Source organism: Phyllostomus discolor, chromosome 7 (genome assembly GCF_004126475.2).
Source record: "Phyllostomus discolor isolate MPI-MPIP mPhyDis1 chromosome 7, mPhyDis1.pri.v3, whole genome shotgun sequence".
Lineage (NCBI taxonomy): Eukaryota > Metazoa > Chordata > Mammalia > Chiroptera > Phyllostomidae > Phyllostomus > Phyllostomus discolor.
The window spans coordinates 75601442-75628724 of NC_040909.2; the positions used below are offsets into that span (position 1 = coordinate 75601442).

General features: G+C 39.6%; 1 protein-coding gene across 3 annotated transcripts in view; it reads right to left on the reverse strand.

Annotated features, from left to right (window-relative positions):
* Positions 1-4790: 4790 nt before the first annotated feature.
* The window catches only part of JPH1 (junctophilin 1), a 96668-nt gene continuing 74175 nt past the window's right edge, over positions 4791-27283 (reverse strand). Inside the window, exons 4-6 of one of the 3 annotated variants that reach the window (XM_036031031.1) lie at positions 14014-14660; positions 7224-7319; positions 4791-5463 (exon numbers count right to left, since the gene is read on the reverse strand). In XM_036031031.1, the coding sequence (XP_035886924.1) occupies positions 7239-7319; positions 14014-14660 (728 nt within the window). In that variant the 3' untranslated portion in view covers positions 4791-5463; positions 7224-7238. The other 2 variants (XM_036031030.1, XM_036031032.1) reach the window with 2 other exon arrangements.

Genomic DNA, 27283 nt, shown 5'->3' on the forward strand with positions numbered 1-27283 from the left:
GGGAGAGACTATGCTGGGAACTGAGGTTGGCTGCCCCCAGTTGGCACTGCTTAGCAAGAGAAATGGGGCAGGCTAGGACAGCCACTGCTTGTTTGGTGTTTGTGAACCCTTGAGAGATTTTAGAAAAGTCTACAGTGTGAGCCAAGGAAGGCCATTTGCGTAGAAAAACAGCTAGAAGAGGTTAAAACCAGGTGTGCAAGTTGGGTGGGGCAGAGTCTCAGCAAGTCACTATGGCAGGGTGAATGATGTTAGCCGAGTTAATAGAGAGCTCAGATTTGGCACCCTCCTGCCAATGCAGGTTGGGGGCAGGGTGGAAGGTGGGGAACTCAACAAAGGAACAAAGGTGTCTTCCAGCCCTTCCATCCTGAACCTTGCCCTCTAGCTCTGCCCTGAAGACAGTCAATTCAGTTCCTCCCCACATGGCCCTGGTGCTTTTGTAGCTGCTGTACCAGCGCTGGAACCCAGAGGGAGTCTGTGCCCAGGTCTTAAGACCTGCAGTGTTTAAATCTCTCCAGTACCCTTAGTCTCACTCATCTGCAATCCCTGGTGGTTTTCACAGACAGATATTATGGGGATGCCTCTTCCTGGTCCTAGGGCTGTGGGAAGGGGGAGCCCAGTGAGGGGCTGAGACCCCTCACTTCACAGGGTGACCTCTGCAGCCAAGATATCCCTTCTAATTCTTAGTCGCCACACATGTGGGTGTAGGAGTCACCCATCTGTGTCTCTGCACCTCCTACCAGTCTCATTGTGGCTTCCTCTGTATATCCTTAGTTATAGGAATTCTGTTCAACTAGTCCTCAGGTGGTTCTTAACAATGGGTGTTCTATAATTTAGTTGTAATCTTGATGTGGTCATGTGAGGAGGTGAGCAGTTTTACCTGCTCCACCATCTTGACTGGAAGTCGATATTACTATACTCTTTACCATAGTAAGTGAACAGCTTTAACAATCACTAGCTGAACAAATCTTGGGCCCTCACTTTTGTATTAATTTTACTAATAGTTTATCTATAACAGACTTGGGATTCAATAGAATACCAAAGTGAGAGAATTTCAAAGTGAAAAGAACACCATGATGTTTGTATAAATATTTTAGGGCTTCTAGGCAGTGTGTATATTTTTTGGCTTAATCCTAGACACCGAGTTCAAACACACACAGCCAAATTAATTTATAATGTGCCTCTTACTCCAAAAATACCAAGATATTATTTAAATGCAAAACTTTTGTTAATAACATTTCGTATTGCATAAGTTTCAAAAAGAAATATAAATACATTATAAAAAGTCACATAACAGTAGAATTGTAAATACATTATTCAGACCTTCTAATAGGTTGATGTACCTACAGTACATCAACCAAGTGGCATTAAGAAACTTAATAGAAGTGGGCTTATAACACACAATGTTACCTTGAATTTCATATTTTCTACCTTTTCACAGTTGATGATTGTGACATGTGGAATAATGCTAGCCAATATATGAGATGCAAAGGCTCAATATTTTTATTTTTAAAATTAATCTTTATTTTTTCTATTACCATTTAGTCCTCTTATCCTCCCCTCCTCCAAGCAATCACCATAGTGTTGTCCATATCCATTAGTCTTTTTTCCTTTTTGCTCAATCTCCCTATCCCCTAATGCCCACAAGTCGTTGTCATCCTGCTCCCCATCTATGAGTCTGTCCCAATTTTCCTTGTTAGTTCAGTTTGTTTATTAGATTCCACATGAGTGAAATCATATGGTATTTGTCTTTCTGTGACTGGCTTATTTCCCTTAGCATAATGTTCTCTGGGTCCTTTCATACTGTAGCAAAGGATAAAATTTCCTTTTTATGGCTGAGTAGTATTCTGCTGTGTAAATATCCCACAGTTGTTTTATCTACCTATCTACTGATAGATGTCTGGACTGCTTCCATATCTTGGTGATTGTAAATAATGTTGCAGTGAACATGGGGGTGTTTATGGTTTTTTGAATTAGTGTTTTGGGTTCCTTTGGATATATTCCCAGAAGTGGGATTGCTAGGTCAAAAGGTGTTCCCTTTTTAACTTTTCGAGGTATCTCCATACTGTTTTCCACAGTGGCTACACCAGTCTGCACTCCCACCAATGGAGCAGAAGGGTTCCCCTTTCTCCACATCCTCACCAGCACGTGTTGTTTGTTGACTTATTGATGATGGTCATTCTGACAGATGTGAGATGGTATCTCACTGGTTTTAATTTGCATCTCTCTGATGATTAGAGATGTTAAGCATCTTTTCATATGTCTATTGGCCATTCGTATCTCTTGTATCACGAAGTGTTCAGGTCCTTTTGCCCATTTTTTAATTGGATTGCCTTCCTAGTGTTATTATATAAATATTTGATATATTTTGGAAATTAACCCCTTGTTAGTATCATTGGCAAATATGTTCTTCCATATACTGGGTTCCCTTTTTATTTTGTTTATGGTTTCTTTAGCTGTGCAAAAGCTTTTTAATTTGATATAGTCCCATTTGTTTATTTTTCCTTTGTTTCCTTTGCCCTGGGAGATATATCAGCAAAATATTTATATGAGAGATGTCTGATATTTTACTGCCTGTTTTCCACTAGGATTTTTATGGTTTCAGGTCTAACATTTAAGTCTTTGATCCATTTTGAATTTATTCTTGTGTGTGGTGTAAGAAGGTGGTCTGGTTTCATTTTTCCACACATATCTGTCCAATTTTCCCAACACCATTTCTTTAATAAACTAGCCCATTGTGTGTGTTTGCTTCCTCTGTTGAATATTGACTATAAAGGTGTGGGTTTATTTCTTGACTCTCTATTTTGTTCCATTGATCTGTGTGTGTTTTATGCCAGTAACATGCTATTTTGATTATTATGGCCTTTTACTATAGTTTGATGTTAGGTAGCATGATTCCTCCAACTTTGTTCTTCTTTCTCAGGATTGCTGTTGCTATGTGTGGCCTTTTGTGGTTCCATATAAATTTTTGAAATATTTGTTCTAGTTCTGTAAAATATGTCATTGAAAAAGCACAATATTTAGAGTCAGATTAAAATGACAAATTTTAATAAGTTTTGTCTACAAGACCTTGGGCAAATCATTTAACTGCAGAAAATCTTCCATAGGAATTTTATATGAATTTAATGAGATATTGATGTGAAAGTGCTTTGCAAAGCAAATGTCTCACATTCTATAAAGAAAAGCACATGTGAGTGTCAAGGATGTTCGTAAATGTGACATTTGGTTTTTACAGTGAGTAAGACTCACTGATCACCACTGAAGAAAGAATATCACATGACCTGTGACATAATTAACCCTTATAAAGAGGCCTTTAGTGGGATCTCACTTTATTTTTTAACTAGTTTGAGACACTTATAGGCATTTAATATTTTTTTCTTAGTTCCAGCCATTCGTAAAATCTAACACATACAAAACAGTTACTATGTGCCAGGCACTGTACTAAGCACTTAACATAAATGAGCTCATTTCATCCTCACAACCAGCCTGTGAGGGTAGTGATATGACTACACCCATTTTACTGAGAAGAAGCCAGGGGAACAGATTAGGGGAGAAGCGACAGTCAATCAGGGCCTAGCCAAAAGTTTATCCATATTCACACCATTCATCAGTATTCCTTAAATTATTTTGTTATCTTGTCCTACCCCCATTATTCTGACCCCTATAGAAGCTGTTAGGGAATACTAAAGTACTTTTCAGTACTTTTGAAGTAAGAATGAAATGTTGAACATACTTCACACACCTGGGATAATCAAACAGCCTCGTGAACCAATTCCATGGATGGGCAGACTATGCCACATCTACAACTACAAATGAAGTTGGAAAGATGAGGCTACACAACATCCCAGAACATGAGAAGAGGACAAGTTGTATTGAGTGTGAGCCTGGGGAGCCTGCTCACCATAACTCTTGAAAATGTGTATTGCATTAAATGAGCATGCACAATATTTTCCAGATTTTTCTCAACCACAGTCTTCTCCTGAGCTTTGGCCTCAACCATTAACACATGTGGTTTGGACATGAATCTGAAATCAGTCATTTTTCTTGAACCCTGTGCTTTTCCTGTCTGCTCCCAAACAGTCTGTTCTGTGTTGTGTTCCTTTAGGATTTGCTAGATTAATCGTTTGAACTGGTAAGTCTGTTAGTACCTACTGGTGATGACTTTATGCATTATTTATATGGAGATCTCCAATAGATTAGCCCTCAATAGTAGTGACAAATCTGGGAATATATAAGTGCTCTGGCAGCTGCCTGGGAAGCTGTTCTAGAAGAGATCCTTTTGTCATACCTCCGAAGGCAGTTTGCCTAGGCCAGCACCAAGGGTGGCTTCAAAGGGAGCCCAGCGGCTGCACATTGGCCTATGCTTGCAGAAGTGTGCTTAAGCAGCAGGGGCTCTAGCAACATATTTTTATTTGGGGCTCAGTGGTCAAAAAATTTCAATTGAAAAGTACCCATGCAAGTAGAAATTTACTCCAAATTTGAGTTTTCCTTGAAAAATAGGAGCTGACTTGAAACCCTGAATAAGGCACTAATCCAATTAATGAAGGCAGGAGCCAGAGCAGGGAATCTTATTTTGCAAAATTATTTGGAAGGCCCAGGATGAAAGAAACATAGAAAGAAGTCATGGTGTAGTACAACTACATTCTGCGATGTGGCTTCTTGCAAGACCACCCCTCCTCTCTTTCCTTCCCCCTTGTTAATTTTTCAGCAGGTCTTTCTTTCAATACCACCACCACCACCACCAAAAATTCCATGTAACTGCAGACAGTTACTCACAAAGAAAACACACCTGCAACTTTTTAAATAACCAACTTTTTTTTATTATAGCAGATACAGTTGTGAAAACTGTACATTATACATTTTGGTTTCAAGAATTATAAATAAAGGAACTCACGGGTAGGGAGTTCTTTTTCACAGCAAGAAACTTTAAATAAACAAGTCATGTTTTATTAAGTACACTGGCAGACCTCATGTGCTGTCCAAAATGTAGAGTACAGTATAACAACCCATTAGAAAGAGCCTTTCATGTAAAATACAGCTGTGCACATTTTAGAAAAATACCAACAATTTTGGCTTTGTTTTAAAAAAGCTTATAAATCATACATATATTTATAAATGGAACCAACATGCTCACTGTATAAACATATCCTTTAGTTATCTGTTACCCATTATTTCAAAGCATGACATATTTTAAATAAACACTTAATAAGATTAAATATTGTTTTTTTCTTTTAAAAAATCAGCTTTCCCAGCATAAAGAGCTATGGGATTAGGAAGGAGAAGTGTCAGTATTGCGACTGACAGAGGAACTCAAACGTTTCTTGGGTAAAAATGTACTTCTTAAATTTGAAAGTCAAAGCAAAATGTAAAAAATAAATATACAAGTTGTAATTTTCATTTGCTCTCTTTCTGCTTTCTTCTTTATTCCACATTGGTCACACCCAGGATTCTCAACATATTGTACTTCTGCAAAAAACACCACTGGGTTACTACCTGGCAGGCGACAGGGCATCCAGGCCACACCTGTGCTAACATGTGAGTTGTTTCTTCTGCATTAAAAAGGTAGCAAGGTGAAAATTGTATTAAACCATGCAGATTGTGAAAATATTTAGGAATAGCTCCCTCTCTACAATGTAATGTTTCATAGAGATTTAACAGAAACCTTTCCTCCCCAATTTCTTTTTAAATAATTACTTTTAGAAAGACCATGTAGTTTCTTGAAGTAAGCATGCTTCTGAGTAATAAAGGATTAATTATAAAACAGCAAAAAATCAGATTATGTCAGAATAACAAAGGACTGCGAAGGACAAATACTTAAACAAAAATGTCTAAGCCTTTAAGATGTGAAATAAAATTTTAAAAGGACTTTGTAAAACACATAAGGCATAAAATCGAGAAGCAGTGATTTCACAAAGCTTTATGCTCTACCTGAATGTATTCAACAAAATATTCAGTTGGGAAAAAAAGAGCAGTTATTAATAGCATCTTGCTTAACTTTCATGGGAATTAACATAGCCACCGACAAGATTTTATTTGGTTGTAAAGTACGTCAGCAATGAAACTGAATCTTTTAAACACCGATTACTGCAACCCATGCAACATTCTGACTTCTTAGAATTCTGTTGTCTTTCAGCTTTTAAAGTTGAGCACCTGATAAGTGCATAATAATTCATTTAGTAACATTAAAATATTTAAAATTAAATTATTTCTTAGGAAGGTATAATGCTTTCAAATTGCTAAATTTTAAAGATAAACAGCCTTTCACCAAAGGTTTAGGAAGACTAAATGACATAAAAAATGATGTATTGCTGTCAAAACACATTTCTCTAGAATTTTGTTGTTTCTTTTCCTTGAGATGCAACATGTGTGTTTCATCTGGCCAGGACCACACATGGTAGGTGACCATACATCATATTTAAATAAACAGCAAAAATAGTCGTGCACAAGCAAACACAACGTTTTTCCCAGAATGTTCCGGGAGACGTTAAAGCAGCAGGTCATGGCATAAGACTGCTGAGTGATGCTGCTACCTCGTTCTTGTAATGAGACAGGAGTGAATGTTGGAAAAGTGGCGCAGCAACACAATCCTCCGGCCGCATTCCTCCAGCTCGTTTGTTTCCCCAGCTCCCTACTGAAAACGTCAGATGGTAAAATAGTAAGGCAGCTGTTGACTTCCATCAACAACAAAAAAAAAACGCAGCTCCATACATTTCCAGTTTAGTCACACTCTGCTAGGACAGATGGAGTAGCCGATGCCAAGAACTTTGCCGGATGGGCCTGCTTCAGCAGATTTTTAAAAAGAATGATTATTAAGTTTTGTGCTCCAACATGGCTGCTTGCTTCAGCTCCCAGAGGACCCCAAAGCCATAAAGCATTCCCAAGGGAACTGAATGGGTGCTCTGGCTGCATTTTCCAAGTTTCATTTCTCTTGTGAGCCCATCCTAATTCCGAGCCTCCTTCCCTGTGTCTGCATCTGACCGGGGTGTGCCATTTAAAGGGCTGATGACACCACTGCGGAGAACTGTGGGCTAACACCACTAGTTGTCATGACTTCATCGTAGGGTCAAAACAGTTGTATCATTGAGTAACCATGTTGAATCACATTCAGGCACAGCCAAAATTAAAGTGAAGGACAGTATGTAGTTGTTAAAAAGAATGTGAATTTGAATATGGGAAAAGAATGTTACATTTCATGATTTTTATATAGAGATTAAGACTATTCTTACCTTTCCTAACTCCAGTCAAGTTAGAAAGTGAACAAAGAGGATGGCCAATCCGATATTCAACAGCATGACAAGGATGATCATGACTGAATTAGGGCCCTGGAAATAGAGCAGAATGCAACATGCATACCTTTAACATTTTAATATTGGTACATAAATTAACTCACCAAAGCAATGATTAAAAATATAAAAAAGCCAACACACAGTTGCAGTAAATAAGGCAGGAATGATAGCAGTTACAAAAGGTATGAACTAAAAATAGCAATGCCATATTTAGATGAAGCCAACTCTGAACTTTCACTTAAAAATAAATCTAGTTTTAATTAAATCTAACATATGACTTAAAAAATTATCTGCTATGTTTGCCTCAAAACATTGGGCAACAAGCCTGGGTGAGACACATTTCACCTAACAAGGTTCAGAACTAGTGTGGAGTAGATGCATCTTTTTTGTTAAGGTGCAATATGGACAAGGAAGAATTATTTTCTTGTAAAGGCAGTGAGAATGCGGGAGTGAAATCTGTAGACAGTGAGGCCTCCTGGGAAAAGTTTCAGGAAAACTCAAAATGAGGTTCTCTGCCTCTTACTTTCTCTGGTCATCTTTTTAGATACTACCTCTTCTTTAAAGGAACAACTGCAAGTGGGAACTTGAACACTTCCACAAATAATTTTACAGGTCTATTTTTTTTATTTCTCTGCTTATAACCCTAACATTCCAGAAGTGAAGTTATACTTAAGAAATCACAGAATCCTATTTTGATAAATATTGCTGTAATATGTATCACCCTGCCCAAGGTACCCAAAATTTGTTGACTTGCTTAAAGAACAAACCAGCCTTATATGACCCACCTTTTCAGATCTGCCCAAGCTCAGCCACCTTTGTACAAAGACTCAATCTTGGTAGTTACCATTAAAATTGTGTCTTATTCTTAAATAGCATTAAAAGCATTCTAACGCTGGCCTCAAGACTTAGGTGGAGAGATAGTCTTGTTCTTAGTTTAAAGATGAGAAAACTAACATTGAAACTGTTAGTCCTCAAATGCTTACTGTAGTAGTTTTGGCAGATGGGGTTAGTGAGTGAGACTAGAACTGCCATGGGTCCTGTGGTCATCTTGCAGGATTTAGGGCTTGGGTCACACATCCTTGAAGGAGATCTCCTCCTTGGTAGAAGTCAGAATGCATGTGCCATTTTCCCCCACTTTAATACTTCATGCTTTAATGTCATTTTTGGTAATTGCTGCTGTTCCCCCCAGATGGAGTTCCACAGCATCAGGGCCCCTGCCTTGTTCACCACTGTGCATCCACATGTAGGGATTGCCCAATTAATTCAGGCAACCAGGTTTAATGAAAACCTGCTCTCTTCTGGCACTTCTCCAGGTGACATGGGTGTGGGAAACAGCCTAATTCACTGCATTTAAAGACAAACAGGGTGATCAGAAATTAGGGGTGAGGGAAAGAATGAAGTAAAAATGGATGCCCCTGCCATAGGGATTATTAGGAAGAAGAAAAACACTACTTATTTCCTAAACTCCAAGTAAATGAAAGGGGGGAAAACCCATTTACTGCAGGTCTTTGTATATCAGGCAGTGAGCTAAGATTCCTTTGTAGATTATTTTTAAAAATTCTTCACAAGTGATTATTAGTTCCATTTTACAGAGCTGAGGTAGTGTGTTGCCCAAGATTACTCAGCCATTTTGAACAAATTAGAACTAGAATTAAACTTTAGTCTGCTCACTGCAGAGCTCATGCCCTTTTCTCTAGATCCCCATGAAAGCCACAGGCCTTAGTTTAAAATAATTTCCCATCAACTTTTAAAATGGTATTCTCATACTGGATGATTCCATAGTATCAGAAAACCACCAAATTTTTGTAACTACCTGTGCTTCTTTCAGAATACTTATGTTGTAAATGATTAGGAGAGTACTAACACAGGCAACTTTTCAATCCTGGTGAACTCAGAATATATAATGTGGGAAACTCTTACACCTCAGGAAATAATTCAGATCTTTCAATATCACAACAGCATAGAGATTTAGGAAATGCTATGAATCCTATAAACTGGATTAGACTTTGCTCATGAATGTGTTAAGAATTTTGGGGTCATTTCAATTCTTTTGGGTCAGTGACATGCAAGAAGATGAGGAAATTTTTCTATTGAACATACATTTATTCTGTTTATATTCTAATGCACACATCCATTTATCCTACCATTTATAAAGTTATCTTTAAAGATGACACAGTAAAGATGAAGGTAAACCAGCAATAACAGGTTCAAAAAGCAACCAGGCAAAAAGTAAATTCCGGGACTCTGTGTTTAATACTAAGGCAGATATCAAGATGTGACCTCTGTGTTCTTCAGCTGCCTTGCTGGGTACAGCGTGGAAAACTTTAAGGTGAAGTTTCATAAATATGACTGGTGGCCAGTTGTAGCTTAAAATAGCAAAATGAAAAAAAAAATCAGTCTTGCTTTTCAAGACTGACTGGGACAGGTGTCATGAAGGAAGCTGTTGCAGGGCAAAGTGCAAGTCCTGATTGGAAGAAAATTTGAGGCAGTGAGAACATAAAGTGCAGGAAGTCAAAATATGGAAAGTCATTCTAACTTGAAATCAATTTTCTTTAAGAGACTATCTGTTCATTTAAAATGGTGAGGGTTTTTCTGCTAAGGGTATAGTTTATGTTAAATGGAAAATTTCTCCAAAAAAATAAAAGAACACAACTTAGTTTAGTATTAATAACAACACTTAATTATATGGATTGACTGTTTCTATTGTTTGTGTGTATGTGTGTGGTTCAAACATGATCTGACAGGAATACTTTAAGTTTTATAATTCAAAAGAAATAACAGGTAAATCTCAAAATAAACTTGGAAGCTCATCAGAGTAACGGCTAGGAAAAAATACAGGCAGTTTTCAGAGGGGTGGCAATTCTTAATTAGAAGACCCCTCACTGGTCTATCTGATAAAGCTGTTAAGATGTCTCCCCTGCCTTCTACCCAAGTTGCCAGGTCGCAAAATCCTCCAAAAAAGTGTGGCATCACATGAGTCCACATGTAACACCTGTCCACAGGAGTCACAAATCTCTTTGGGGGTGCTGCAGAGTAATCCCTGCCAGTGCTTCCCTCACCCGCACTCTCATGTTCAAGGAATTAATTTGCTCTAAATGTTACCGTGTGTCCAGAAGATTTGCTAGATTTCTGGATCAATCGCCAGGGTCACCTGGAGGTTGGGTCAGAGTCTACTGGAATATAGCAGGTTTTTGAATAAGGTTGTTTTGCTCAACATAGTTTCATAAAAGATGGAGGAGAAAAAAATTGATTCCTGGCCAGGGCCACTGTTTATGTGGAGTTTTCCTCTTCTCATGTCTGTGTGGGTTTTCTCCTACATCCCAAAGATGGGCACGTGAGGTGAACTGTCCCAATCTGAATGTGGGTAAGTGGCTCTATGATGGAAGGGCATCCTGTCCAGGATGGTGACAGCCTTGTGCCCTGAGCTGCTGGGACAGGCTCTGGCCACAGATGACCCTGAACTACAGGAAGCAGGTTGGAAAAGAATTTTAATTCTTGTTTCTAGTCATCTTTCTTAAATATGTGTATAGCTTACATTTAATTTATTTAGCATTTAATATTAGAAATGTTTTGGATCTTTATTTAGAAGTGTGGCGGTGGTTTTGTGACCACAAATAAGCTATAGAAACTTAACTCTTGTTTATATCAATTAGCCTGTGGTGAACTGGTTTCATTATATGTCATTTCACTTAAAAGTTCTGGTTCCCAAGAATCTGTGTATGTTGATGACATTAAGTGAGGACTCACTGTATTTATCAGCAATTTATGCTTCAATTAGTACAGTGTTGAAGCAAACTTAGTTATACACAATGGTTTTTGAGCACTTACTATATGCTAGGTACCATGCTAAGAACTTTATAAATATTAACAATTCTATGATAGAGGAGGAAGAAACCAAGTCACAGAGCAGTTAGGAAACTTGCCCCAAGTCACACACCAGGAAAGCCACACTGCTGGGATTTAAACCTAGGAAGATTGGCAAAACAGTTCACTGCCTCAGCCACTAGCCTATACTGTCTTAATAAGTCGGTTGAAATTCTAGTTTCAGTTTGGTAAGCCACACTACAAATGGTGATTCTGACTCAAACTGGGTCTGTCAGCTGTCCAGCAAGAGCATTCACTGATTCAGTCTTTCTTTCAAATGTCTGCTTTAGTGTGAATGTTTCTATGAATTTAAGTTATTATTTATAAACCTCTAACTTATACAGTGTCGTTTAATTGAAAATTGTATGTAGTGCTCCTTGGTTTTAAAGGTTGCTCATGGACTACCTTGATGGTAATTTTGTTACTTCCTAAGTCTCCATGAAGAAAAGTTATCAGGGTGTGGAGGCAGTTTTCAGTTATTACTAGAAAGAGGTTAATTGTTCATATCTTCCCAGGAAGGCCCTGGCTGGTGTGGCTCAGTGGATTGAAAGCCAGACTGTGAGCTCCGCCCTGCCAACCAAAGGGTCACTAGTTTGATTTCCAGTCAGGGCACATGCCTAGGTTGTGGGCCAGCTTCCCACTGGTGGATGCGCAAGAGGCAACCACACATCGATGTTTCTCTCCCTCCCTTCACCGCTGTCTAAAAATAAAATAAAATCTTTAAAAAAATCTCCCCATGAAGGTTCCAGTCCTGATTTCTGGTTCCCATGGTGGCAGAGGTGGGAGTTGCTTGTCCTCCTTTCCCCTTGGGGTGGGGAAGGGAACCCTAGAGACAAACCTAGTGAGTTGGGAGATGCTTGGCTAACTCCAAGAATCACACAATTCTGCACATCAGTGAAACAGATGTTTTTTATAAAGAAGGAAACTATGAGTTTATAGAAAACTATTATAGTTAAGAGATAGGTAACTCATCTAATTTTTGGACACTGGGCACATGCTTCCCTGTGGGCAGTTTTAGAAGTCAACTAAACCCAAAACTATAAATGATAGGGCCTTGTATTATTTGAACTTCCACCTTATAAGTTAGGCAAACTAATATTAATATAAATGTAAGGCTTTATTAATCTGTGAATAAAAATGCTAAAAGCCAAATGAGAAGTGAATTATTACATTTAATGCTAAAAGCCAAATGAGAAGTGAATTATTACATTTAACAACTTCAACAGTGATAATATATGTTACAGGTATAATATCAGGATACTGAAATGTCAGTGTTAAAACTAAAAAAAAAAAATGAGTGCTTACTAAACAGCCAGAGTCTCAAAGTTACTCTGTTTTGAAAACCATCTATCCCATGGGGTTGACTCAGAAAGTTAATCCAGTTAATCTGATTAATGTATATTTAGTTAATTAAAAGGATTAGAATTTGAATTAAAGGGTGGGAACCACTGTTTATAGATATAAGCAAAGTCAACAAACCTAAGAAATTTCAAACATCAGTTAATTAAAAAGATGAATCTCAATTGTTTAACCCTATGCGAAAATTAAGCAGACTAAAAAAAGAGAAACGGATGATTGTATTATAATCTTATTGACCAAGATACTAACACACACCTTTATGTAAGCATGTCTCTGAAATTACTAGTAAATATTGGGTTGGCTGTGGCTTCCTCCCTAAACTAGGATAAACATGCAACACCTGTGTTCCAAAGGCATATGGATAGGCTGGTCAATGGTTTATCCAAAATTACTCAGCTTTAGATTTTTATAAATTCAACAAAACTTGATAAAATATGAATTCCATATATTATTAACAAATAATCTCATTTGAGATTTATCAATAACTTCATAAAAGCTTTCTGGTTGAATACCAAAACCCTTACATGCTCAAGATTTACTAAAACCAGCATCTACCAAAAATCTGAAATTTTAGGAGCACTAACACTCTGAGGGGTTGGAAGACCAAGGTACACTTTTAGTTCGCATATGGGAAAGAAAAATGTTCTAGCTGCAAAACCTGGTTTAAAGTAAAATCCAAACTAAATATTTATGAGAATAATTCACAATAGCTAGAAAAGATGTACTTTTGTCTAAAGGTGTTGACTCTTTTAGGGAGTCAAAAGGTGGGCTAAGAACTGGGCAAATGGTGGTGGAGCCCTCTTCCTAGCTTGGGCTCTGACAGGGATGTGATTCCCTTGTAACCATCAGGGAGTTAGCTGTCATTATGGACTGCATGTTTGTGTGCCTCCAGAACTCACATATTGAAACCCTAATCTCCAATGCTGCATATTTGGAGATGGGGTCTCTATGAGGTAATTAGGTTATGAGGGTAGAGCCATCATAATGGGTTCATGAGAGGCAGAGAGAACTTTCTCTCTCAGCTGCGTGAAGATACAGTGAGAAGAGGGCCTACGGTCTATGAACCATGAAGTGAGTCCTCACTGGACACCAAATCTCCTGGTGCCTTGATCTTGGAACTCCCCAGTCTCCAGAATGGTGAGAAATTAATGTGTTTTTTCAGCCATCCAATCTATGGTACTTTTGTTAGAGCAGTCTGAACTAAGCTACCAGGAAGTGCTGGGAAAGGCTTGCTAGACCACGATGCTGTCCAAGCCGGTCATCTATTAACCTACCTGAATGATGTTTAAGGTGGGTGGGTGGCTGGCTGAGTGAACATGGAGGCATTCCTGCCTGGAGAGCTCTTTCCTGTCTCCAGCTACAAACGTGCTCAGATCTGCTCTAAGCAGCCCTGTGGTGTCAGGACTTTTGCAAGCCTAGTTGTCATCAGGGTGCAAGTCACCCCATGCTGCTACCTGAAAGAACCAGAGTGAGGTAAGCAAGAGAAAACTCATCTTAGTCAACTTACCGAATTGGCTTCTTTTTCCAAAGAAGGGCATGAATTGTTGCTCGCTGGATTCTTTGGTATAGCAAGTTCAGACTTCTTGGCTTTTGGCTCAGCTTTGCTTTCTTTGGCAACTGGTTTTGTCACAGATTTAGGGGGGCTCCACTTGTTGGGTGATGGCTTGTGCACCAGTGCTGAGGAAGAGTGGCCGGATCCTTCATCTTCCTGCACATCTTCGGGAGGGTGCTTGGGAGCATTCAGTTTCACATAATAGCCATGGTACTGAGAATGTAGCTCCCCGTTACTGGGATTGGGGACATGGTGGCGGCCAGAGTACTTGGACTGGGGCATGATGGCTCCCATCTCCTTTGAGGGAGCCTTTGACATCAATGGCTTGTTGACGACTGCTGTCACCTGCTCATCAGCCACATTCCGTATGTCTCGGTTGAGTCTGGCCCCTGGGCTGGGGTTCTGCTTCCTTGCAGGCTGTGGGGATGGCTGGGGAGAGTGCCTTTGTTTGGGACTTGCCTCAGGAGACCTTGGGGGTGTGGTACCTTTGCGATAAAAATGAGGAGATTCCTTTGGTGTAGGTGGCTTTTCTGGTACCTTTTCTTCTGGATTTTCTTTAGCATCTACACCTTCCTGAAATCTCTGTTTGATATAATCTGGGCCTGGGGAAAAAAGTGACAACAGAAAGGATGGTGATAACATAAGAATAAGGCATAAAGGATTGTTCCTCATGGCATGTATGTAAAGCAGGTCCTCAAATAATCTCTTTTCATTCAGTGTCATTTCATGATAATGCTGATGAAATGCCCTAAGAAGTTAACCCTTGCTTACAAAATTAGCCTATGGTAAAACTGGTTTTGTTATATGCCAATTCACTTGAAGTCACAGAACCTACCCATGATGTTAAGTGAGGACTCAGCAAAAATATACAGTAAAATTAGCTTAGCCTTTCTTCTCTTTCTTCTAAATATACTTATGAGGATTGATTAAGCACAAGAATATTTCACTTCCCTAGTATAAAAAGATTATTTGTTGTTGAAGAAGTGTTTTAATGTTCATATATATGGTTATTTATACTATTTTTAATTTTTAAATTATTTTTCTTAGAGGGATGGAAAGGGAGGGAGAAAGAGAGAGAAACATCAATGTGTGGTTGCCTTTTTCATGCCCTCAACTGGGGACCTGGCTGGCAACCCAGGCATGTGCCCTGACTGGGAATCGAACCAGCAACCTTTTGGTTTGCAGGCCGGCACTCAATCCACTGAGCCACATCAGCCAGGGGTATATATACTATTTTGAATGCCATAAAAGTGAAGCCTGTTCTCTAATAGCTGCACTGGTTGTGCCTGCTTGCAGAACACTGAGGCAGATTTGTGTTGACAGAGCCCTGCTGACTACTCTGTGACTATCTGCATATTCAAATGAGGTGGCATAATAAAATACAAATTATAAACTCTTATCAGTGACGTTGACTTGTGTGTTTAATATTTAATATATTATCTACACTGTATGAGGCAAACCTGCAGATAACGTATTTTTAGTGATCCTCCTTCAAACGACCATTTCAAGTTCCTAGTTAGGAACAACGTCTGTGGTTTAGGTTGTATGGTACAAAATAACTGGCACGGAATCCTTCCCTATGTGGCTTTGCACTGCAGGCATCAAGATAGGGCCATTGTCTTTGGCTCTAAGGTCTTAGGATTGTTTTCTTTTTCTGAACACTTCAGGATTGTTTATAAAATCCTATATTCTTTTTATCAATGTGAAACCTTTCATGTAAACAAGGGCCCCTGGTGCATTGTTATGTTGTATGGGGGCTCGCCAGTAGGGTGAGTAGAGTTAAGAAACACAAAGTGCAGCACCAGACGGTACTAGCCTCGAATGTTTAAGGATATCAGTGGTCTGGGCAGGGGACATCGCTAGGGCTCTCAGGGACTGCACCCCAAGGTGGGTCTTCACCTCTCAGCCCCCCCCACTAGAACCACATCATGTACATCCTCTGGCCACCACTCCACTCATCAGCCACTTCTCATGTTAGAGGTGAAGTCAAGGTCACACAGTGTAGCTGGCCCTCTGTTCCGCACACAGGCAGGAGCTGACAATGTCATCTCTCCTGTACACAAGGGAGAAATCACCCCACCAACTTACTTACAGGACTGGACCAGCTCTTGTCAACTCCACAGCATCCTAATGTGCACTTTCCTTCTGGCCCCCCAACCCCCAAGGAGCTAAAAAACAATTATCCTGAATTGTTAAAAATACATACTGCCTACTTATACTTTTATTTGCTCTCCCCTTGGTGCTCTGAGTAATAACTCATTATTAGGAGACTGCTATTTATTACACAAGGCATTTTCCAAAATTCCAAGCCTCACCAAAATCTTAGGAAGCAGTCATTATCCTCACTTCACTATAACAGCTGAAAAACCAGATGTCACATAGCTCCTATGTATCCTTAAGATAAAACAGAATACAGTGTACAATATAATATTTTAAGCCCACAAATGAGAATTCCTAAGGACCCACAATTATGGGTTGTACTCAGGACCAAAAACATAATAGCATTATCCCACTTTTCATCCTCCAGAAGACAAATCCATCCTTGGGAGTTACAATTTCCCAAAGAGGCCACAATCATACGTGGAAATCTCACAACAATGGAGATTTCCTTTTAAACCCAGTATAAGCACCCTCTTTGAAATCCTCCATCCACAATAGAAGTATGAATCATCAGCACAGAAAAAATGCCCCTCAAATGAGTAAAGAAAAAGGACAAACTGCAGTTACTCAAAAGGTGGTAACTTTTCTAAATTTGTTCGTGGTGCTGAGACAGGGACATAGCACCCCAAGGGCTGTGTTTCAGTTGCAGGCTGGCCCTATTATTCAGAACCCATTCAGGTCACCCACACTGGTCTTCCATGGACAGGCCCCTCCTCATTAAATGGAAGAACTATTTTTACAGAACCTCTCCACTGTCAAAACAGCTGCCAACAAAGTGACAGCTGACAGCAAGGAGGAGACTGAGGAAACACAGCTACAAGAAACGGATGATTTGGGGGGGAAACCAGGTAATTCAGTAATCTTGGGTCCAAGGAAAACTTAATTATCTTTTAAAGTCAGCACTTAAAGGAATATACTTACCCTTGAACACAAAGCACATTTTCAATTGTTTTTAAACTTACAGTCCCATTAATAGGCAAAATGGGGAATATCTGACCACTGGAGGAATATGTACTGATGGATGTATGAAGCCATCTTTAGGACTCCACTGAATGCATTCATTATGTTTGCTGACTCCCAATTACTAGTCTAATCACTCCCTCAGATCTATAGAAATCTGACGTGTTGCTTCTTTGGACACAGTTTTTCTATTCTGTATGTGTCAGAAAAGGCATTTCTTATGTGATCACTTGTGTCCCTCTCCTACGATGCAGTTTTCAGGCACATTCATTCAGATTTATCTATAGGGACTTTGATAAAATTCAGAATCTATGGAGCGCAAAGGATTTACTAGAAGGTTGGACATACACTCTAACACTCACTATCAGATTAAAAAACTCTTCGCTTTATTATGTACTAAAAATAGCTGGATAAGGGAATAAACATACTCCACAGCAGTGACTCCACAGCTGCTGCCTGTGAGAGGCACCTGGTGTATGATTCCCAAAGACTTTGACTTAATGAGGATAAAACAAAGCCTAGAAATCTTGAGGTTTAACAAATGTTCCAGATTCTAATGTATCTAGTTATAGGCATTTGAAAGCATGTCAAAAAAAATATGTTGACTCACGGTGGCCCTAACTTAAGCCTTGCATCTAGTTGGGAATGATTCCAACATGGTGCAAGCACGTAGGGACTGGGCAGGTGATCGAGGGTATACAGTTAAAATTTCCAGATTAAGATTGAGTGCTTTTGAAACAAGACATTTAATACAAGACAAAGGATGGAAGTTGTTCTTGGACTGTTTTCTTGGAAGGCACACATTGTATCTGCTACCTGTTTGATGGAGGAATGTATGTCAGCATTGCCAGGCCAGCAGCAGGAAGCTGATGAGATACAGCAGTTCATAAAAAAGATTAGTCAGAACACTGTCAGGGAGAGAAAGGATGGCAAATGGCATTGCATAAAGCATTTTCATCTGTTTTACAGACAGCATCTATGAATCTTAAAGGGTTTATTCTCTGAGGATGCCTACTGGGATACAGGTCACATGCTCACTCACATCCCACATGATAGGAAACAAGAACATTCAGCAAATGTCATCCACCAACACTAAAAGGTTACTTGTTACAGTGGGTAGGAAGGCTATGAACAGCTATGGCAGATGGTAACAGCAGGGCACCCAACCAGTTCTCACAGGTAAGCCTCGGTGGGCTGGATCTGGACAGAAGAAGCACCATGAAGATTTCTCTGAAACAAATGTCTACAAGGGCAGTGCTGATGGAGAATGCTCTGTAGCTACATCATAAGTCATGAAATAGAAATGAGGTATATTCTGTGGAAACTGCCCTTCAGTAAAGCAGAACCACATTGAAACATTTTTAGAAGATTATATGGCTGGCAGGACAATCACTTTTGCATGCAACATAAGGAGAAAACCATTTTCCTGCAGGACTTCGGTCCTGTCTCTGACAATACTGTAGTGTCTGAACACAGCCCTAACAGTCTTGTCCGCAGGACATCCATTCCTGTCCCTGGCACGTGGCTGGCACTCAATACTACACAGTGATGAGATTCAATAAGTAACTGGTAGAATAACCAGCAAAATCATGGATTAATCATTTTATATCAACTGCTAGATTATTCCATTTCTCATTTTCTATGAAAAATTGGTTTGGATTTTGTTAAATAAGTTGAGAAGCTGTCTATTCTAGAATGCTCCCTTATCTTGACCATAAAAAATACACGAGAGGTATAGAAAATTACGTAATGAAAATGTGCTTTATCTCTAAAGACTTTTTTATTTAAAAAATTTTATTGAATTTATTGGAGTGATATTGGTTAATAAAAATTATTGTATACCTGAAACCTATATAATACATCTTATGTATATTGTATTGCGTGTTCACCAACTGAGGTCAAATAAGTCTCCTCGTGTCACCATTTATTCTCCTTTTATACTCCTTTAGCTCCCCTCACCCCGCTTTCCCTCTGATAATCACCATACTGTTGCCTATGTCTATGAGTTTTTTTTTTTTTTTTTTTTTTGCTTAATCCCTTTACCTTTTCCACTCAGCCCCCCAACCCTTTCCTCTCTGAATGTCATCAGTTGATTCCATGTATCCATGCTCCTGTTTCTATTTTGTTGGTTTATTTTGTACATTAGATTCCACATATAATTAAAATCATATGATAACTTGTCTTTCTCTGACTGGCTTATTTCACTTAGCATAATACTCTTCAGGTCCATCCATGCTGTTGCAAAAGGTAAGATTCCCTTCCTTTTATGGCCAAGTAGTATTCTATTGTTGGGAACTGCCCTGCCTGGTTTCAGAAGCTGTAACCCCCCATGGCTAAGGCTGAGTAAGAGACCTCGGGACCATTAGCCAATAAGGAGACAAAGCTTATCTTCCCAGCACGGGTACCACCTCTGCTCCCTTTTACTTCACCCTGCATAGCCCCGGGAGGATGACTGGCTAGCCAATGACAGATAAGATTCCTCAAGGGAGGGACAACCTAAGACAGGCACAGTCATGATGGGGCCATCAGGGAAGGACTTTGGGGGCTATAGAAAAAGGGGGTGGTAGACCCTCACCCCTTGGCTTTGACATAGTCTGAGTCCTCATTCTGTCTGTAAGAAGTATCCAGATCTCTTGGCTGCCTTACTTCCCCTGCCTGACTTAAGCCTGAAACAATGCCGGAGGGTGGCACAGCCCTGGGCAGGAACAAGCAGTTCCCTGTGGCAATTGGGCCTAATAAAGAATATATAAAGTCCTGTGAAACCTGCTTTGCTAAGAATGTCCTCAACTTTCTGATAAGGGTACAGGCATGAAATGAGTTTTGTTTCCCAAAGTTTTATGGTCCTTTAGCTAACTGGACCTGACTCAGAATAAGCCCTCATAGTTCTCTGAATGTTATCTATTGTTTGATCATTACTTCCTGATAATGATGAATGAGGACCTTCCTTGACGTAATGTTCCCAGAAAGCAATAAAAGCCTGTCCAGGCAAGGGTCAGGGCATTCTCTCAAAGAGTGGTCATGCTGTCCCTTTTCTCCACAGGACTTCTGCAGTTCGTGTGATCTTGTTCATCACATCTACAACACCATGAACACTGCTGCCCAGAGTCCACATCATTCCATTTTGTAAATGAACCACAGCTTTTTATCCCCTCATCTACTGGTGAACATTTGGGCTGCTTCCAAATTTTGGCTATTGTACTCATAAATAAAGCTGCATTGAACACAGCAGTGTATATATTCTTTTGAAGTAGTGTTTCAGGTTTCTTTGGATAAATTCCCAGAAGTGGAATTACTAGGTCATAAAGCAGTTCCATTTTTAATTTTTGAGGTATCTCCATACTGCTTTCCAGTGGCTGCACCAGTCTGCATTTCCAGCAACAATGCATGAGGGTTCCCTTTTCTCTACATACTTGCCAACATTTATTTGTTGATTTATTGATAATAGCCATACCAACAGGTGTGAGGTGATATCTCATTGTGGTTTTAATTTGCATTTCTCTGATGATTAGTGATGTTGACCATTTTCACGTATGTCCATGGGGCATCTGTATGTTATCCTTGGAGTAGTATCTATTCAGGTCCTTTGCCCATTTTTAATCAGATTGTTTTTTTGGTGTTGAGTTTTGTAAGTTCTTATAAATTTTGGATATTAACCCCTTATATGATGTATCATTGGTGAATATGTTCTCCCATTCAGTGGGTTGTCTTTCATTTTATTGATGGTTTCCTTTGCTGTGCAAAACCTTTTCAATCTGATGTAGTTCCATTTGGTTATGGGACTTGCCTGAGGAGATATATCAGAAGAAATATTGCTATAAGAAATGTCTGAGACTTTACCACCTATGGCTTTCTTTTCTAGGATTTTTAGGGTTTCATGACTTACCTTTAAATCTTTAATCTATATTGAGTTTAATTCTTGTGTACGGTGTGGTGGGCTAGTTTCATGTTTTTGCATGTATCTGTCCAATTTTCCCAACACTATTTATTGAAAAGACTGTCTTTACTTCACTGTATGCTCTTGTCTCCTTTTTCAAATACTTGACTACAGAGGCATGGGTTTATTTCAGGCCTCTGTATTCTGTTCCATTGATCTGTATGTCTTTTTAAAAATGTTTATTGATTTTAGAGAGGAGGAAGGGAGAATGAGGGAGGGAGAAAGGAGGGAAGGAAGGGGAGGGAGAGATGGGAAGGGGAAGAGAGAGAGAGAGACAGACAGACAGACATTGATTGGTTGCCTCACATAGGGGATCTAACATGCAACCTAGGTATGTGCCTGACTAGGAATCAAAGCCACAACAGTTTGGTTTATGGGACAATGCTCCAACCAACTGAGCCACATCAGCCAGGGCTATAGGTCTGCTTTTATGCCAGTACCATGCTGTTTTGATTACCAAGGACTTGCAGTATAGTTTGATGTGAGATTGCATAATTCTTCCAACTTTATTCTTATTTCTCAAGATTTCTATTGCTATTTGGGGTCTTTTGTGATTCCATATAAATGTTTGGAATATTTGTTCTAATTCTGTGAAATATGTCATTGGTATCTTGATAGGAATTGTGTTGAATCTGTAGATTTGCTCAGTGGTAGTATGGACATTTTCATGTTAATTCTTCCTATCCATGAACACAGAATGCTTTCACTAATTTGTATCTTCAATTTCTTTCTTCAGTATCTTATAATTTACATCCTTGGTTAAATTTATTCACTGGTGTTTTTTTTTTCTGATGCAATTGTAAAAGGGATTGCTTTCTCAGAGTCCCCTTCTGATAGTTCATTGTTGGTGTGTATAAATGCATCTGATTTCTAGATAATTATTTTGTATCCTGCTGCTTTAATGAATTCATTTATCAGTTCTAGCTTTTTTTTGTTTTGAGAAATCTTTAGGGTTTTCTGTGTACAGTATCATCTTATCTACAAACAATGATAGTTTTACATCTTCCTTTTCAATTTGGATGGCTTTTGTTTCTTCTTCTTGTGATTGCTGTGACTAGGACTTCCAGTACTGTTTTGAATAAAAGTGGTCAAAGTGGTCATCCCTATTCTGTTTCTGATTGTAAGGGAAACAGTTTTTGCCCACTGAGTATGATGTTGGCTGTGGGTTTGTCATATATGGCCTTAATTATGTTATGTTCCTTCTATTCCAACCCTGCTGAGTTTTATTATAAATGGGTGCTAGACTTTAAATACCCCTTCTGCTATCTATTGATATAACCATGTGATTTTATCCTTCATTTTGTTTATGTGGTGTATCACATTTATGGATTTGTGAATATTTTACTAATCTTGCATCCCCCAAATACCATTGTTTTCCTCCCAATTTGGGAGTAAAAGAGGTGTGTGTCTTATAGTCTGAATGTAGCTTACCTGGCTCGCTGTGGGGGTGGGGCAGTGGTAGTGGAGCAGGGTCACAGGTCATTAAATATTTTACCACATCTTTTGCTTCAAAAATTTTTTTCTATTTTCCTCCTCTAAAACCTAGGTGCATCTTATAGTCCTAAAAATACAGTAAATCCCACTTGATTAGGGTACATGATCTTTCAAATGCACGTCTGGATCTGGTTTGCTAATATTTTGTTGGGGATTTCAGCATCTATGTTCATCAGAAATATTGGCCTATAATTTTCTCTTTTTTTTGTAGTGTGTTTATATGCTTTTAGAATTAGGATAATGTTGGCCTTGTAAAATGAGCTTGTCAGTCTTCCCTCTTCTTGAATTTTTTGGAATAGTTTGAGGGTAGATTCTGCTGTGATATTTATTATTTCCTTTCTTCTACTCATTTTGGGCTTAGTTTGTTGTTCTTTTCCTAGTTCCCTCAAGTGTAAGGTTAGATTGTTTGAGACTTTTCTTGTCTCTTAAGGTAGGCCTGTAATGCTATGTCTTTCCCTCTTAGGATTGCTTTCCCAATGTCCCATAGATTTTGGGTTGTTGTATTCTCATTTTGATTTATTTCAAGGTATATTTTGATTTCTTCCTTTATCTCATTGTTAACCCATTCATTATTTACTAAGATGTTATTTAGCCTCCATGTCTGTGTTTTCCAGTTTTTTTTTTTCTTGTGATTGATTTCTAGTTTATTACCATTATGGTCAGAGAAGATGCTTGATATGATTTCAATCTTCTTAATTTACTGAGACTTGTTTTGTGTCCTAATGTGATCTATTTTAGAAAATGTTCCTTGTATACTTGAAAAGAATGTATATTCTGAAGCTTTGGGGTGAAATGCTTTGAAGATATCAATAAAATCCATCTGATTCACTGTGTAATTTAAGGTCACTGTTTCCCTATTGATTTTCTGTCAATGGGGTGTGAATTTATTACTGTCAGTATCTCCCTTTATGTCCATCAAAATTTGCTTTATATATTTAGGTGCTCCTACATTGGGTGCATAAATGTTTGAATGGTTATATCTTCTTGTTGGATTGCTCACTTTATCATTATGTAGTGACCTTCTCTGTCTTTTATGGTAGCCTTTGTTTTAAAGTTTATTTTGCCAGATCAAAGTATTGTTGCCACTGCTTTTTCTTCCTTTCCATTTTCAATCGTTTTCCATCTGTTTACTTTTAGTCAGTGTGTGTCTTTCATCCTAAGATGGGTCTTACTTTCTTATCCATTCAGCTACTCTATGTCTTTTGATTGGAACATTTAAGCCATTTACATTACAAGTGATTATTGATAGGTATGTATTTATTGCCATTTTGTTCTTCTATGTTCCTCTATTTTCTTCTTCTTCTTCTTTGTCTTAAAGAAGACCCTTTAACATTTCTTATAACACTGGTTGGTGGTAACAAATTTCTTTAGCCCTTTATTGTCTGGGAAGCTCTTTATGTCTCCTTCCATTTTAAATGATAGCCTTGCTAGGTAAAGTAGTCTTGGTTGTAGATCTTTGCTTTAGATCACTTTGAATATTCCATGCCAATCCCTTCTGTTAAGAAATCAGCAGACAGTTATAGGAGCTCCCTTGTAGGTAACCATCTTTCTCTTGCTGCCTTTAAGACTGTCTTTTGCCACTTTAGTCTTCAACTTTTGCCACTTTAATTATGATGTGCCTTGGTACAGGCCTGTTTGGGTTCATCTTGTTTGGGACTTTCTGTGCTTCCTGGACTTTTATGTTTTTCCTTCACCAGGTTAGGGAAGTTTTCAGTCATTTCTTTGAATGTGTTCTTGATCCCTTGCTTTCTCTCTCTTCTCCTTCTGGCACCTCTATGATGTGGCTGTTGTTAGTTCCATTTTGTCCCAAAGGTCTCTTTAACTATCTTCATTTTTTATACGTTTTTTGTTTTTTTCTGCTCTGACTGGGTGTTTTCTGCCGCCTTGTCTTCCAAGTCACTGATTCAATCCTCTACTTCATCCAACCTACTGTTTATTCCTTCTAGTGAATTCTTCACTTCAGATATTGTATTCTTCATTTCTGACTGGTTCTTTTTTATGGTTTCTATGTCCTTTGCCATGCTTTTATAGTTTTAACTATATTCTTTGAACATCCTTATAACCATGTTTTTAAATTCTATATCTGATAAAGTGCTTGCCTCCATTTCATTTAGCTTTTTTTCTAGACATTTCTCCTGTTCTTTCATTTGGGGCATGTTTCTTTGTCTTCCCATTGTGTTTGTTTCTATGTATTAGGTAGATCTGCTACGAATCTCAGTCTTGGCAGGGTGGACTTATATAGTAGGTGGGACCCAGTGGCACAGTCTTCTTGATCACCTGTGCTGGGAGCTCCAGGAATGTCCCTGTGTGGGTTATGTGAGTCCTCCTGTTGTAATTGAGTCTTGATTGCTACTGGCCTGTTGGTGCATGGGGTCAACCCTCAGGCGGGCTACTTCTGAGGATCAACCCTGACCACAGTATATGAGGTGCTATGCAGGTGCTGACCACCTGAAGTGGTATTTGCCTCAGTGGGGTTTGGTGCTGAGATTTCCCTTTGGATATGCTGTTCGTGAAGCTGAATAGATACTGCTCTGATGTTGTCTAAAGCTAGTTACTGGGCGTGTTGGTTCTGAGGCCTCTTGGTAAGACACTCTGGTGCAGACCAATGTCAGATGCTGTCTGTGGCTGGCTCTGGACAACCTGGTTGGAGCTACAATGCAATCCAGTTTGTGGCGGCCTCTTCTGGGCCTGGTGTCTGCAGGAAGAATCAAGCTGTTCACCAAGGCCACTTTTAGGCTCAGTTACTGGTGGTACTCAATTTGCATGAGGTAGGTTCTCAGTGAATCACCAAGTAGGGATAAGTGGTGTTCATGAGATTGAAATGGGTTCAAACCTGGTGGCAGTGCTGGGTCTGAGGCTGTTCAACAAATATTCCAGGGTATACCCTATCTAGTTGCCCTCTGCTGAGTGCTTGCATACCTCTGTGGTTAGGCAATTTTCAGGGAGTCATCAGGGTGAGGCTAGCAGAGTTTATCAGGCCAAAACAGACCAAGGTTTGGGTGTGTGTGAAAGGAGGCCTCTGTATTGGTGGGGTGTATGTGGAAAAAACAATGATCCCTGTCCTAGAGCCACACAACTCAGTCTGTCCCACATTTTGCCAGAAACCTGACCTTAGGAGGGCAGGGCTGATGGGAGTTCAGAGTTATGAGGCTAATGGATATCCTGTGAAGAGGAGATGCCAGTCAGGCTTGGTGGAAGGTAGAGGGGGCAGTAGCCCCTGCCAACAGCGGTACAACTCAATTGGTCCTGGATTCTACATATACCTTGACAGGGTGGAGCCATCAGGAGTTCCGAGAGTGGGGCTAGTGAATTTCTCATGTGGGGGAGGCTCTAGTTATGTTCATGAGAAAATAGGGGAATTGCTCAAGCCCCAACATCACACAACTCAATCACTGACACCCCAACCCAAGTAGCTGACTCCTCAAAAAGGCACAGCTCCATAGAGGAGAAGTGAAGGACAGGTGGTGGTGACAGGGAATCCACAGAGTGGGGCTATTGCATTCCCCAGGCTTATGGTGTCTGAGGTGTGGAAGAATGACTTAGTACAGGGTTCTTGGAGGTATCCCTTCAGCTGTCTTCCCAGAGCCACAAACCCCAGTGTCTTCTCACACAACTCTAATCTCCTCTTCCAGAGCCCAGGGTGAGTGCTATGAATGAGATTTTGTGCATTGGCCCTTTAACAGGGCACTTATGTCTCTAGGAGACTCCCATCTATTCCCGGTATACAGAATTCCTGATTTTCACAGCCTGATGTTATATGGGTGCTTCTTTCTGGTACTCTGGGCTGGGGAGCCTGGCTTAAAACTGAGACCCCTCACTCCTCAGGGGAGTAGCCCCCACACACCATATAGCTGAAATATCCCTCCGAACCTCAGCTGCCACCTGTGGGAGCAGAGCCAGCCTTTTTCCCTCTCCCTGTCCTTCCTACCAGTCTCGATGTGGCTTTCTCTGTAAGTCCTTGGTTATAAGATTTCTCTTCAGCTAGTCTTCAGTTGGTTATTCAGGATGCTTGCTCTACATTTTGTTTTAATTCCAGTTTGGTCCTAGAAAGAGGTGAGTTTAACTTCCATGTACTCCACTGCCATCTTGGATCCCTTCTTTCTAAAGACTTCTAATTTATAACAGAACTATGAATGTAGGCCCATAGTAACCTATGCCAAAGACTTCATTTTTTACTTAAAGTAATACATTTACTGTGTGTTTGAAAATACATGCTACTATGGACTGAATGTGTGCTCTCCATATCCCTAGTTTGAAGCCATAAGTCCGCTCTCTGATGATACTTGGAGGTGTGGCCATTGGGAGGTAAGTAGGATTAGATTATACCATGCCTGTGAAACCCTTATGGGGTTCTTACAAAAAGAGGAAGACAGCAGAGTTCTGTCACTCTCCCTGCATGCACCCAAGAGAGACCAAGTAAAAACTCAGGGAGAAGAAGGCTTTTACTGGAACCTGACAAGGTAGGAAAAGGCACCCAGCTCCCTTTCCTTCCCCTACCTCTTGTCCTTCAGCAGAGGAGCACAACAGTCTCCCCAGCACCCACCTCCCTTTCCTTTTCTACCTTCCTCTCATCCTTGAAAACAAGAGGGAGAAGTCTCCTGTGCATCGCCTTACTTTCCCTTCCCCACCTACCTCTCATCCTTAGAAAGAAGTGGGGAGAATTCTGTCCACCACACA